General features: G+C 40.3%; 2 protein-coding genes across 2 annotated transcripts in view; both read right to left on the bottom strand.

Annotated features, from left to right (window-relative positions):
• The window catches only part of LOC120571637 (NACHT, LRR and PYD domains-containing protein 12-like), a 47751-nt gene extending 46630 nt beyond the window's left edge, over positions 1–1121 (bottom strand). The window contains exon 1 of the mRNA XM_039820697.1: positions 52–1121. Coding sequence (XP_039676631.1) covers positions 52–140 — 89 coding nt within the window. The 5' untranslated portion in view covers positions 141–1121. The remainder of the gene's footprint in view (positions 1–51) is intronic.
• LOC120544624 (NLR family CARD domain-containing protein 3-like) overlaps positions 1–6087 on the bottom strand; it is an 83749-nt gene extending 77662 nt beyond the window's left edge. The window contains exon 1 of the mRNA XM_039778521.1: positions 5763–6087. The gene's annotated coding sequence lies outside the window, so the exon portion shown is untranslated. The remainder of the gene's footprint in view (positions 1–5762) is intronic.
• Positions 6088–14406: the final 8319 nt, after the last annotated feature.

Consider the following 14406-nt stretch of genomic DNA (forward strand, 5'->3'; position numbering starts at 1 on the left):
ATGTGAGTGCTGAGCTCTAACTTGGAGAAGAGTCCATCATCATCATCTCACCTTTGAGCTTTGGTCTGGCTGTCATGGTCCCCACACAGAGTGGTTTTAGAGGGAGGGGCTCCCTCCTCTCTGTCCTCACACTGACTCATAGCAGAGTCCTCACCTGCTGGGAGACATGACCTCTGTCACTATAACAAGCTTTTCATCACAGGACACATTAGTCTCTCATTCCTCTCTAACATGTCACAGATACTGTAGAAAACAGAGAATCAGCTGCTCTTTCCTTCAGACACACACAGACCAAGTCTGTCTCAGTAGTTGGAAGATGGCCGTGGTTTGAATACAATACATGACGCCAGGTGGATCTAAGTAGTCTGACAAGTTCTGACACATCCTTCAAATTATCACTGATGATTTAAGCTGTCCCCAATCAGATGATGGACTTCTACTACCTGTCCACTAGATGGAGCTAACTGACCATCTAATGAGATAAAGATCAGCAACATCAACTCTCTGCTGCTCATGACTGTAAAAAAGAAATAGGCTGTTACATAATATCTAGGGCTGAGGGGAAGTAGAAGAAGGGAAGTGGAACTGATGACTTTAGCTGACAATAGTTCTGTACTTTTACTTTGATAGACTAAATACATTTAGCTGATAATACTTGTGTACTTTTAACTAAGTAGGCCTATTATCTGCAAAGTAGAACTTAACTTGTACTAACGCAGTAGGCTTTGACAGTGTGTGTTAGTACTTTTACTGCAGTACAGAATAAATATTCGAGACTTTCATGAGTTGTGTGTTTGAAATATGAATAATAAGTGAGTTTCAGTAATGTTTGATGAGTCATTTCTCGTCCTCACACTAACAGATCACCTCCAGTCCTGTCTCACTTTGTCAGCAGAGCTACATTTCATTTCTCAAATATTGATTTGGAAACAGCTCCATTATGGTTAGCATAATTAGCATTGGTTAGCTCCTGTTGTTAGAGCAGCTGGTGATCCTGAAAATGGTGGCTGTTAGGGTAATGAGTTGATAACTGTTACAGTTAACCCTAACCAAACTAAACTCTTCTCCAACTAAACACATTTTTACAGTTTAATGAAAGATCAAAAATCAGCTGAAAAGTGTTACTTACCAAATGTTTAACGTAAAGGAAACATCTGCGTCACAGCAAGACAAAGTCAAAGTAAAAAACTGGAAGTACACCAGTGAGAAAGAGGAAGGGAGGAGGAGATGGAGAAATGGGGTACTTTATATAAGATCATCTCTCAATGCAAATCAAACCAGCTATTAGGCTAACTGAAATAAAACAATGCCAATCTCTAGGTATGGTGAAGGGTATGTGATGATGTGGGGGTATGGTGAAGGGTATTTGATGATGTGGGGGGTATGGTGAAGGGTATTTGATGATGTGGGGGTTATGGTGAAGGGTATGTGAGGATGATTAATTCCAAAGGCCAAGGGAACTTTATCAGGATGCATAGTATCCTGGATCCATGGATCCAGGATCTAACCCTAACCCTAACTGGCCTTTAAAAATAACCATCTGCCTGCCTCTATGGGAATTTAACATAGAGGTGTAGTCACTTATGCCCCCTGTATTATAAGGAAGAACATTTATTTAATTTACGATACATTATTCATTCACAAAGGAAAGGAAATCCTTAAAAGTTTGATTTTTTTCTCATTTTTTAAATTAAGTCATTAAGATCAATTTCCAAAAGATGATTTTTTTTATTCCTCTTTTTAGTCAACTTTAGCATGGGTTTATAAACGTATGGCCACAACTGTATAACAAAAATACAATATACATAATATTTAATATAAAGTAACCAGTGTGTAAGTAGCACAATAGAGCAATACTGCAATGTGTGAGGCAATGAGAGAGTGATCTCACACACAGCTGTGCATTTTTATACAGTTTTATGGAATGTGGCAGGAGTGTAATGGGAAAATTACATTCAAGCATAATTCCTTATATTTTTTGTGTTTTATTTGTACTTTAATTCTCTCACAAATGCTGAAAGAGTTTATCTCATTCCCACATGTAGATTTTGATTCTAAATTTGTGAGACATCCAGTGTGGAACATAATGTAAGCACTGTTTGTCTGAACAGATACAAGGTCATCTCTAGTTTTCCCATGCCAGTTAAGATGTAACTGGGGGGATGACAGTCGTACAGGGAGGAGGAGGTGAGATGGCTCCAAGATGTCTCTTGTATTTCTCTGATTGTCTTCATGTGTATCAGACTGCCTGTCAAAATTGTAGCGTCATAATAATCCAAGTGCGTGTGTTGTCACTCTGAAGATGCATGTAAGCCTGGTGTTCTTGTTCACTCATTTGAGAAACTGACTCCACACTGGGCTGCGGCCTTTTGTGAAATCATGTTGCTCCTATTTGCAAATATATTTTTAATAAAATACAAAAACCCAACTTGGTTTTAGTCTCAGACTGTCTTATTTGTTTCACTTTACTAAACTTTGAAAACTTCTCCCCTGCTGCAAAGGAAACATCCACTACAGGAGTCAGCTGTCAAATTAAATTTTCATGAAAAAAAATCATGAAAACCACGAGAGGTCCTAAAACACTAGGGCTGTTTGATTATGGAAAAAAATCATAATCAATTATTTTGGACTATATTGAATTCAGGATTATTTACAGTGGTTTTCGATTGCTAATTGGAAATAAAGAAACACCAAATAAGAATGAAACCGTTATGCATTGTACCGTTTGAGAGAAACAGTCAACAGGTAATAGGAGTGGTGAAGTTAATCATTGCATCGATGCAGCGCGATGAGGACCTAGATGATTCTGCATCGATGCAGCGACAGACCATAATCCATTATTGCCGACTCATGTTGCTTGTTGATTTTCTGGTCGCTGCTTTTTTAGTTTTTGTCTGCTGTGTTTAAACTCTGCTATATTCAGGAAGTGACCTTTTTAAGAGCACATACAATAAAATTGGTGTTCATATATATCTGACTGCTTGAGTGTGTGGATGAAAACCATGTTTATCAATATGTAATAATAATACTGAGGAGGTGACACATCGTGATGCATCGGGATATTGAATCGATTTGAAACGTTGAAAGGATTATCGTAATCAAATCGTGAGATTAAATATTCACACCCCTAACATGTAAAAGAGCAAAGATACCAATATGTCCAGGTTAGATGTCTGAGCTTACATACACAGCTGTGAAAATGTGAAAAACACTTTCTTTACTATAGTAAAACTGCACACTTACTGTTTTTCACAAAGTAATGGAGGTGATAGCCTAGAAACCTAGACCACCCTAGCGGCAGCAAATTTATTTTGCAGCCAGGGGGGTCTAGGCACTCTCCGTTGGCTTGCGAGCTGGAAAAACCAAACTCTGGTCAGGCCAATCACATTGTGTATAGAGTCGGTGGGTGGGGCTTATTGCTCCTGCTGCTGGGAACAGCGGTCTTCTGGAAGACTTGGAGTTCAGCTTTTCTTTGAGAAAAGAACCAAGAACGGCACTGAAGTCATTCTTAAAAAAGGAAGATGTGTTCGGACCGGATACGGCAAAAGTTTAATCTATCAACTAGCTCCGCTACCTTCTTCGTTGCTCTGCCTGGTTGTAGTGCTATCCTATTACGTGCAGAGGGAATTTGAAAGACAATCCTTTACCCCGCCCCTTGGATTGAGCCCAGCCAATGGTGAGTTCCCAGACCCAACATCTGGATGTGGGTCTGGCTTGTCAGGCTAGGAGATGGAAGCAAAGGGAACACCACAGTCATTAGTATGTCTAGATAATGTAGGTTCATGGCAAGAGAAGACATCTAATAAAAATAATGAAAACAACTTCTGGACTATTACGTACCTTTAGTTTGTAACATTTCCTGTAATTATGGAAGACAAAGTATATATATACAGTATCTTTCAGGGTTAAAGTATATGTCTTTCAGCCTTTATGTAGTCTCCAAAAAATTAGAGTTAGTGAGCAATAAATACAACTTCTGCTTTGTATACACCACCATTTCAAAGTTTGGAATCATCTGTTATATTTTAGGTTGTTTCTTTTCCTTCAATATAAACAATTTGAACATAAAAACTGCATAATTCCAACATTTACATTTGATTTTCTTTTGGAATGACAATATTCAAATTTCAATTTAGTCAATCATCACTTTTGTTCTTTTTTTAAATCTTAAATTCAAAACTTTTACTTGAAGCAGAGTACTTTTTAATCGAGTACCTCTAAGTAAAAGATGAGTGGTTCTTCCACCCCTGGTTACCTGTAGGGAGGCCAGTGATCCTCTCTCCATGAGCTCCATGACCACACCAAGCTGTGCTGAAAAGCCAGACTTGGTGTTTGGCGGTAGACCCTTGAAGACGCCTAGGACACGAATAACTTCTTCTTGCATCCTCTTGATCTCACGCAGCAAAGATGCATTGGTCCTGTGTGTGTTTGTTTGCATTATAAGTGATTCACACAACTTAATGTAATTACAAACAGAAAACTCTTTGTAAGCACTCACCCATCGTCATGACGAAGCAGTTTAATGGCCACGTCACAGGCCCACTGACGATGCCTGGCTTTGTAGATTTGTCCGAAACCTCCGGAGCCAATCACCTTCCAGTCCTCGAGGCTGGAGTCTTCAATAAACTGTTCCATAGTTCACTGTAGTAGCAAATTACTTATTATCATGATAATTAGTTTAGTGACTCCAACATGTGTTTGTACAATGGAAAAACGTGCACAAAATCCAAGATGGCTGACTCCTGCTGGGTGACAGGAGATGATAGCAATGATCCCATCAAATTTTGAACATAAAAGGAACTTTATCTTTATTTTTCTTGAGTTTTTCAAGCATCCCAAGCTTTACAAATAATAATCTCTACAAAAATAAAAGGGTGCTCGCACCATTCGGTGTTAGGTCCCTAATTAATAGTTCACATTTTCTCTTCCTTTAGGGCTCTTGACGGCAGAGGGCCCCTAAGTCCCCTTCCACCCTGGGCTGGCTCTGGTCCATCTAGAAAAAGAGTTATAAAGACTGGTGCAGTCTGGGACAGTTGAGACATGGACTGTGCTAAAGGGTCTTCAATAATACCAGGTCAGTCTCAGTGTTGGAAGATGGCTGTATTTGAGCACGTAACACAGAGTTTTAAGAGTTAAAAAACAGACAAAAAAGTTCACAGCATTCTTCACTGATGACATGAACTCAGAAGACAATCAAACTGTTGCTTTTTATGGCTTTTTAGGACATACAAACAACTTTACATGCAAAAATTGGCGACATTTTACTGCACTCAGTCATTTTACTTTGATACTTTAAGTACATTTAGCTGATAATACTTTTTTGCTTTTACCACAGTAACAATTTCAAGGCATAACTTCAAGTTGTACTAATATGTCATTTGATGGTACTTTTACTGCAGTACAGAATGATCTTATGGTAATTCTGTCATGCAGTAAAAGTACAAACAACTCACTGTCAAAGTACAACTGGGTTCTGGATCAAAGCTGTACGACCAGTTTGGACCCTCCCTGTTTTTCACTGATGTGAACTCAGAGAACATTCTTCTGTTGTTTAGACCTGAGAACTACCAACAGTAATACATGCTAATCATTCTCAAACCACTCTCCTTTAACTCAGATGGACACTCATTAGAATCATAGTCTATCTATAAAAATCTGAAGAACAACCCAGAAAGAAACATTTCTTCTGTCCAGTCAAACAGATTGAATCAAAGTGATTCTGTTCATCAACCATTTCCAGATTCCTCTGGTCAGATTCTCACCTGCTGAAGTCTCTTCAGGTCCCTTTCCAGACACTTTCCTCCTTCATGTGTCGAGGAAACACTGGGAGAGAAGAAGCTGCTCATTGGCCCTCGTCAGTCCTGGTGTCCATGTGCATTTGATCTGAAGACGCCGTCACAGTTCATAGCTTCAGAGTCAGAGAGACGTCAGAACCAGTCCAACCTGTCCACACACCCAGTCAGTGTCAGAGAAGTCCCCCATCAGATGATGGACTTCTACTATCTGTCCACTAGATGGAGCTAACTGACCATCTAATGAGATAAAGATCAGCAACTGGTACAGCAGCAGCTATCTCTCCAAGTGGCCTCCGTGTCACATATTACTTTGATACTTTAAGTACATTTACCTGTTAATATTTACTACCTTAATACTTTTTTTACACAGCTTGTTTTTGTCTGACATTTACCTTTACATGTACCGCTCCCTCACTCTTGGGTGAGAAGAAAATCTCCAAATTAAAACAATAAAAGCATCTTTCTCCTGACTGCAGCTCGCAAATCAACACAGCAAAAGCAACAACGTTAAAAATACATTTAAATATCTACTCACATTTGTCGACGGGTCACTAGAGCACAGGCGGCGTCCGACCTGTGTGACCTCATGTTGCAGTGGATTGTGGGATACGCTTCATGCTGGAAGCTGCACTTTACAGTGCCTTGCGAAAGTATTCGGCCCCCTTGAACTTTTCGACCTTTTGCCACATTTCAGGCCTCAAACATAAAGATATAAAACTGTAATTTTTTGTGAAGAATCAACAACAAGTGGGACACAATCATGAAGTGGAACGAAATTTATTGGATATTTCAAACCTTTTAAACAAATAAAAAACTGAAATATTGGGGCGTGCAAAATTATTCAGCCCCCTTTAGTTAATACTTTGTAGCGCGCCACCTTTTGCTGCGATTACAGCTGTAAGTCGCTTGGGGTATGTCTCTATCAGTTTTGCACATCGAGAGACTGACATTTTTGCCCATTCCTCCTTGCAAAACAGCTCGAGCTCAGTGAGGTTGGATGGAGAGCGTTTGTGAACAACAGTTTTCAGTTCTTTCCACAGATTCTCGATTGGATTCAGGTCTGGACTTTGACTTGGCCATTCTAACACCTGGATATGTTTATTTGTGAACCATTCCATTGTAGATTTTGCTTTATGTTTTGGATCATTGTCTTGTTGGAAGACAAATCTCCGTCCCAGTCTCAGGTCTTTTGCAGACTCCATCAGGTTTTCTTCCAGAATGGTCCTGTATTTGGCTCCATCCATCTTCCCATCAATTTTAACCATCTTCCCTGTCCCTGCTGAAGAAAAGCAGGCCCAAACCATGATGCTGCCACCACCATGTTTGACAGTGGGGATGGTGTGTTCAGGGTGATGAGCTGTGTTGCTTTTACACCAAACATAACGTTTTGCATTGTTGCCAAAAAGTTCGATTTTGGTTTCATCTGACCAGAGCACCTTCTTCCACATGTTTGGTGTGTCTCCCAGGTGGCTTTTGGCAAACTTTAAACGACACTTTTTATGGATATCTTTAAGAAATGGCTTTCTTCTTGCCACTCTTCCATAAAGGCCAGATTTGTGCAGTATACGACTGATTGTTGTCCTATGGACAAAGTCTACCACCTCAGCTGTAGATCTCTGCAGTTCATCCAGAGTGATCATGGGCCTCTTGGCTGCATCTCTGATCAGTCTTCTCATTGTATGAGCTGAAAGTTTAGAGGGACGGCCGTGTCTTCGTAGATTTGTAGTGGTCTGATACTCCTTCCATTTCAATATTATCGCTTGCACAGTGCTCCTTGGGATGTTTAAAGCTTGGGAAATCTTTTTGTATCCAAATCCGGCTTTAAACTTCTCCACAACAGTATCTCGGACCTGCCTGGTGTGTTCCTTGTTCTTCATGATGCTCTATGCGCTTTACACGGACCTCTGAGACTATCACAGAGCAGGTGCATTTATACGGAGACTTGATTACACACAGCTAGATTCTATTTATCATCATTAGTCATTTAGGTCAACATTGATCATTCAGAGATCCTCACTGAACTTCTGGAGAGAGTTTGCTGCACTGAAAGTAAAGGGGCTGAATAATTTTGCACGCCCACTTTTTCAGTTTTTTATTTGTTAAAAACGTTTGAAATAGCCAATGAATTTCGTTCCACTTCATAATTGGGACCCACTTGTTGTTGATTCTTCACAAAAAATTACAGTTTTATATCTTTATGTTTGAGGCCTGAAATGTGGCAAAAGGTCGAAACGTTCAAGGGGGCCGAATACTTTTGCAAGGCACTGTATATTCTAGTTGGAAGGAAATCAAAGGGGGGTGCGTGGGATTGCCCCCTTTCTGGTCTACATGTCCCTGTCTCTGCTGAATTAGTTTTATGTCCGGTGGGGACAAAATGTGATTAATGATGCTTCAACAATAGACCATATATTATATACCTAAAATAGAAGTATTTGAACTCTACTGGCCAGCTACATTGTATGCGTAACGTAAGTGGAGCTGATGTTCCAACACTACGCTTCCACCATAACCATCAGACTGGAGACAGCGGGCAGAGAGCAGCGTAGTGGTGCATATGCTCCGCACAGATCCAATTGTTGGGTTCCTTAGGGTACAGGTTTGATCATTGGCAAATTATCAAAGATGTTTTATCAATATTAATAAAGTTATGAATATGGTTATTAATAACTTTATCAAATCGACAAACAATCAAAAACGGGGCACCACCCTGCTAGTCAGGGACCAATAATCAACCTGTGGGTCAGTCTCATTTCTGTGTAAATCCCTTTAAAGGATTTAAAGGAAGGGGTTGATTCGAGCAACGGACCTGTTTGACCAGCAGTTGTCACAACCAGAACACAAATAATCACAAGCAACTGCTAATTAAGCATAATAAGATTTATTAACTTCACAATTATCAGTAGCTAAACAATAATTCTTCAATAATAAACTCCTATACCTTTTTATAATATCACAACCAAAAACAAAGCAAAAACAAAACAGCATGGACACGTTTGTGTCCGTGTGTGTGTGTGTGTGTGTGTGTGTGTGTGTGTGTGTGTGTGTGTGTGTCCGTGTGTGTGTGTTTGTGTGTGTGTGTGAGCGAAGGAGGAGGGGCGGTGTCAAAATGTATTCCTAACTCAAAAACCAAACTGGCTGCTCCTGTGAGCTGCCCAAACTACTTAGCCTCACGAGGGCGGTAGTGGTGCTTGCGTGCGGGGAGGAGCTGAAGAACCAGCGGGTTGTTAGCGACACGCCACGCTTAGCCGATATGGTAGCTAGTGTGTTAGCTCTATACCAACGTAAGCATATCCCACGTGGTTAAAACTAGCAGCGTTAGCTCGAGAGCTAATGCTAGCTTGTGTCCGTGTGTGTGTGTGTGTGTGTGTGTGTGTTAGTAAGAGGAGCAGAACAAAAGAAGGAAAGAAAAGAAAAGCACTCTGATCTGAATTATCGATAATGACCCAGTTCCCCTCAGCCACTCAGGTCTGGGCTAACGTGTAGTTAGAACAGACTCTAAGACTTTTGGTTTTGCTGAGGAAAACGTCACTATAACCACTCCAGTAGCTAACAGCTGATTTTCGCGAGTTTCTCGCCGACAGTAATTAAAAACTCCGTGAAAGGAGTGAGGAGCAGATAGCAATTACGGTTTTAACCCAGCTACTTTAACACATGAATCAAACGGTATAATGATCAAGTTATACATTCACAGAACAGATTAATAATCACATATGGATCAATACATGATTAAATCAGATCACATTAATGGCAAACAAGTAGCGAACTCTTTGCTCATTAATAAACACACTACTTATCTCTGCCCAGACGTCCGCCTTTTTACGGGTGTGTTCAGTCCATTTATTCCTGTCCATAGATTCCACAGAAATGAAACGGCACAAATGCTCAGGCTCTCGTCAGAGCACTGAGAAACTTCCCTCCAAAAAGCAGGCAGCGAGGTGGGAAGTTTGGTCAACTTTGAGAAGAAACGTTGTTTCCTTCTCACTGCAGTTATGAAAAACTCTGGTGCGTTTTTCAAGGATCCACCGAAATAAAATCCACTTTCTCCAGAAAGTGAAAGTTTCAGCACAGGCGCTCGCGCGCTCCCCTCAGGAAACGGAGTTGCAATGGAAGACGAAGATTTTCGTAGGGTCAGGTTATTTATAGGTTAAGGCCCCCTGCTGTTTTTATGGTCCCGCTGAACCAATAGGAAGACTCGAAACTCTTGACAGGGTGAAAAACTACAGTTCTGTAGTCCTTTGACTTCCTGCCAGTTGTGAGGCGTTTCCCTTCTGGCTGGCATTTTCACATAGAGGTGTGAATTAACCAGGCTTTGAAGTTTACATACAGGCCAATTCCTTTGTCTTGGCCACATGTCCCCTTGTCTCTGAGCACATATGTGTCTTGTATCCAGAGATCAGTTTAATCGGAGGCCTTTTGGTTAAAATCGGGTTTAACCAGACTCTCGGTCCCCAACACAATCTACAAGGTAGAAACAGGACAGGCTTCTATTTAGATTTTTACCAGAGGTGTGTGTGGCCCTTTCACACAGAAATGGATCATAAAGTGTCTATTCATTTCATTATGGCACCTTTTCTTTTCCTGTGCATGATTAAACAGCATTTTGGAGCATTATTATGACCATATCTGTGTCTAAAACAGTTAGTTGTGATGCTCAGATTGATTTTACATTCACTTGGCTTCGGTACTGTCCAAAACTGCTGGAGTCTGTGATGAAGACTGAAGCTAAAAGTTCAGATATAATATTCACAAAGTCAACATTAATTAAAGTGGTTGGACTCCCAGTGTGTGTGTTGGTTGGCTGTCCCAGCTGATTTCTGCTGATTGGAAACATCTCCAACTTTCCATCCGACAACTGAAGAAGGAAAGTGAACCGACAGCAGCACCTGTCTGTCCATCAGTCAGCTGGAGCGGGAGGGGGGGACACGCGCTTCTGCTGTTCTGCCAAAAAGTGATCGCAGCCCCTACCTTTACACTGAAAGGTTGATTCTGCCTCAAAAATACTGGATTTCAATTATATCTGACAGATTATAGCCCACAAGAACTTAACCAGTTTAAATACATTCTTTAAGAAGCAATACATCCATAAAATGCAATTCCCACTCTTGCCAAAAAGTGATCGTAGCTCCTAGCTTGTGTTTGAACGGTTGTTTCTGAAGAGAAGATGAGAGCGAGTAAACAAGACACATGTTCATGTCTTAATCATCAAAATAATCTGCCTCAGGTTGAGCAGAATAAAAGTGAAATAAAAAGTGACCAAACTAAACTAAAGATTAAAGTCAAAGTAGGCTACATACTTAATTAGCACTAACTTGAAGTATTCAAAGTAAAAGTCCTCACTGTGTACATTTCAGAGTGTGAAATTATGGAGCCTTCAGGGTTCTGAAAGATGATATATTTTCTATTTTAGGCACAAGTCTTATTATGGTGTGCAACAAGATTAAAATGATAGATGTTTAAAGCCTTCAGTCTGAAAAGGTTTAATGAACAGGCTCTTTTAGCGCGTTCATGAACAACACTGATGAACAAGTTGAGCAAAAGTATGAAAGAGACCAACAGGTTCTCTTCCAAGTGAACTAGAGTTGGGTTCCCTTCAGGTGAGAACTAGACTGGGTAAACCCAGCCCCATCTGACGGGGATTTGATTTCACCCTGTTCAATCTGAAAAGATTGAGCTTGGTCTGGTGATAGCCAGACTAGGTGAGAACGGGATCTGACACAAACACAGGAAGTGGACCAAAAACTAGCCTGCGGTTTCAAACTTTCACACAGTTTACAGACTTAAATATCTGGTTTAAGGGATGAGAACTTTCAGATCCATATGTAATGCGTGTGCAGGTTAGTTCCCCCAAAAAATATGAATGCCTGAAACTCTTTTTTTCAATTTACAGCGTTAAAATGCATTTATTTATTCTAGCGAGTCAGCTTCCAGTAAGATTCCAGTTCCCTCCAAACAGTGGCCTAGGTTTTAACAGACACTCTGCTCCAACTCCTCTTTAACACAACTAAAGACATTTAATGATAGAGCCAACACTGTCAGCTGCTCCCATTGTTCACCTTCCTCTAAAATATTAGAAACACTAAAGCAGAACCAGAAAAGCCAACACGGTAGAAATGTAGTGGAGCTTCATTATTTCAGAGAGTTTCCCTCTGATATTCTGTCCAATCAACAAGCGACTGCTTCCACCACGTGACGTGTGATTCCACTGTTTGCTGCGTTTGATAAAGTGCAGTGTGACGCAAACCGAACCAAATGAAAAATGCAACAATGTTACAACTTCAGCCCCGAATCTCACCGAGCCCACCGAACTACAGAGGAGACACTAACGGAGCAGACTGTTGCTCAGCAACGAGCGCAGATTAATAGAGTTCAGTGGCGCAGATATTTCATACAATGTTAGTAATAAATATTTTAAAGACATTCATATTAATTAGAACAGTTTCCACTTTTGCTAATTTTTTGCACAAATTCACCTTCTTCACATTGCAATTCTGCAATTCAGTGTAGTGACAGCTTTTCAGAAAACCTTTAAATATTCCACTTTAGTATCATACATGTTTGGTGTTATTTAACATGTTAAAGAAATGTAAACTAATTAATACTATTCCAACTTTTCCAACTATTCTTACTGCTTCCCATTCTTTCGCATTAAAGCCAGCAATCTAGTAAAACTTCAGCAATTTAGCTTTTCAGCGTTCACAAGCATTTTCTGCAGGAAATGCATTTTCTAGTTACTTTTCAGATTAGTTTTTACCCTTCCTTCATGTTTGTGATTAACTGAAGTATGATGTCATAAGTGTCATAAAAAAGAATAAACCTGTAAAATAAGCAGAAGCTAAATGTTTAAGTTCAATTAAATTCAGTTTATTTAAAAAGATGACAGATCAAATTAATAAAACAAATGATTATACATGGGTTAAAAATCCCAGAATTAGCCAAAAGCTCGCAAACTTCCCCCGAATACAACCAGCTGTTCTCATGTGTCTAATCCACTGAAGAAGCCTCTGGGATACCATATATATATATATATATATATATAGTACATACAGTACAGGCCAAAAGTTTGGACACACCTTATCATTCAATGTGTTTCTTTATTTTCATGACTATTTACATTGTAGATTCTCACTGAAGGCATCAAAACTATGAATGAACACATATGGAATTATGTACTTAACAATAAAGTGTGAAATAACTGAAAACATGTCTTATATTTTAGACTCTTCAAAGTAGCCACCCTTTGCAATGATTACTGCTTTGCTTCAAGAGGTAGTCACCTGAAATGGTTTTCCAACAGTCTTGAAGGAGTTCCCAGAGATGCTTAGCACTTGTTGGCCCTTTTGCCTTCACTCTGCGGTCCAGCTCACCCCAAACCATCTTGATTGGGTTCAGGTCCGGTGACTGTGGAGGCCAGATCATCTGGCACAGCACTCCATCACTCTCCTTCTTGGTCAAATAGCCCTTACACAGCCTGGAGGTGTGTTTGGGGTCATTGTCCTGTTGAAAAATAAATGATGGTCCAACTAAATGCAAACCGGATGGGATGGCATGTCGCTGCAGGATGCTGTGGTAGCCGTCCTGGTTCAGTATGCCTTCAATTTTGAATGAATCCCCAACAGTGTCACCAGCAAAGCACCCCCACACCATCACACCTCCTCCTCCATGCTTCACGGTGGGAACCAGGCATGTAGAATCCATCTGTTCACCTTTTCTCCGTCGCACAAAGACACGGTGGTTGGAACCAAAGATCTCAAATCATCAGACCAAAGCACAGATTTCCACTGGTCTAATGTCCATTCCTTGTGTTTCTTGGCCCAAACAAATCTCTTCTGCTTGTTGCCTCTCCTTAGCAGTGGTTTCCTAGCAGCTCCTTGACCATGAAGGCCTGATTCGTGCAGTCTCCTCTTAACAGTTGTTCTAGAGATGTGTCTGCTGCTAGAACTCTGTGTGGCATTCATCTGGTCTCTAATCTGAGCTGCTGTTAACTTGTGGTTTCTGAGGCTGGTGACTCGGATGAACTTATCCTCAGCAGGTGACTCTTGGTCTTCCTTTCCTGGGGCAGTCCTCATGGTAGCCAGTTTCGTTGTAGCGCTTGATGTTTTTTGCGACTGCACTTGGGCACACATTCAAAGTTTTTGCAATTTTTCGGACTGACTGACCTTCATTTGTTAAAGTAATAATGGCCACTCGTTTCTCTTTACTTAGCTGATTGGTTCTTGCCATAATACGAATTCTAACAGTTGTCCAATAGGGCTGTAGGCTGTGTATCAACTTGACTTCTGCACAACACAACTGATGGTCCCAACCCCATTAATAAGGGAACAACTTCCACTAATTAACCCTGACAAAGCACACCTGTGAAGTGAAAACCATTTCGGGTGACTACCTCATGAAGCTCATTGAGAGAACACCAAGGGTTTTCAGCGCTATCCAAAGAGCAAAGGGTGGCTATATCTATATATATATATATATATATATCTAAAATATGACATGTTTTCAGTTATTTCACACTTTTTTGTTAAGTACATAATTCCATATGTGTTCATTCATAGTTTTGATGCCTTCAGTGAGAATCTACAATGTAAATAGTCATGAAAATAAATAAAACGCATTG

The sequence above is a fragment of the Perca fluviatilis genome, chromosome 2 (assembly GCF_010015445.1).
Source record: "Perca fluviatilis chromosome 2, GENO_Pfluv_1.0, whole genome shotgun sequence".
NCBI classification, from domain to species: domain Eukaryota; kingdom Metazoa; phylum Chordata; class Actinopteri; order Perciformes; family Percidae; genus Perca; species Perca fluviatilis.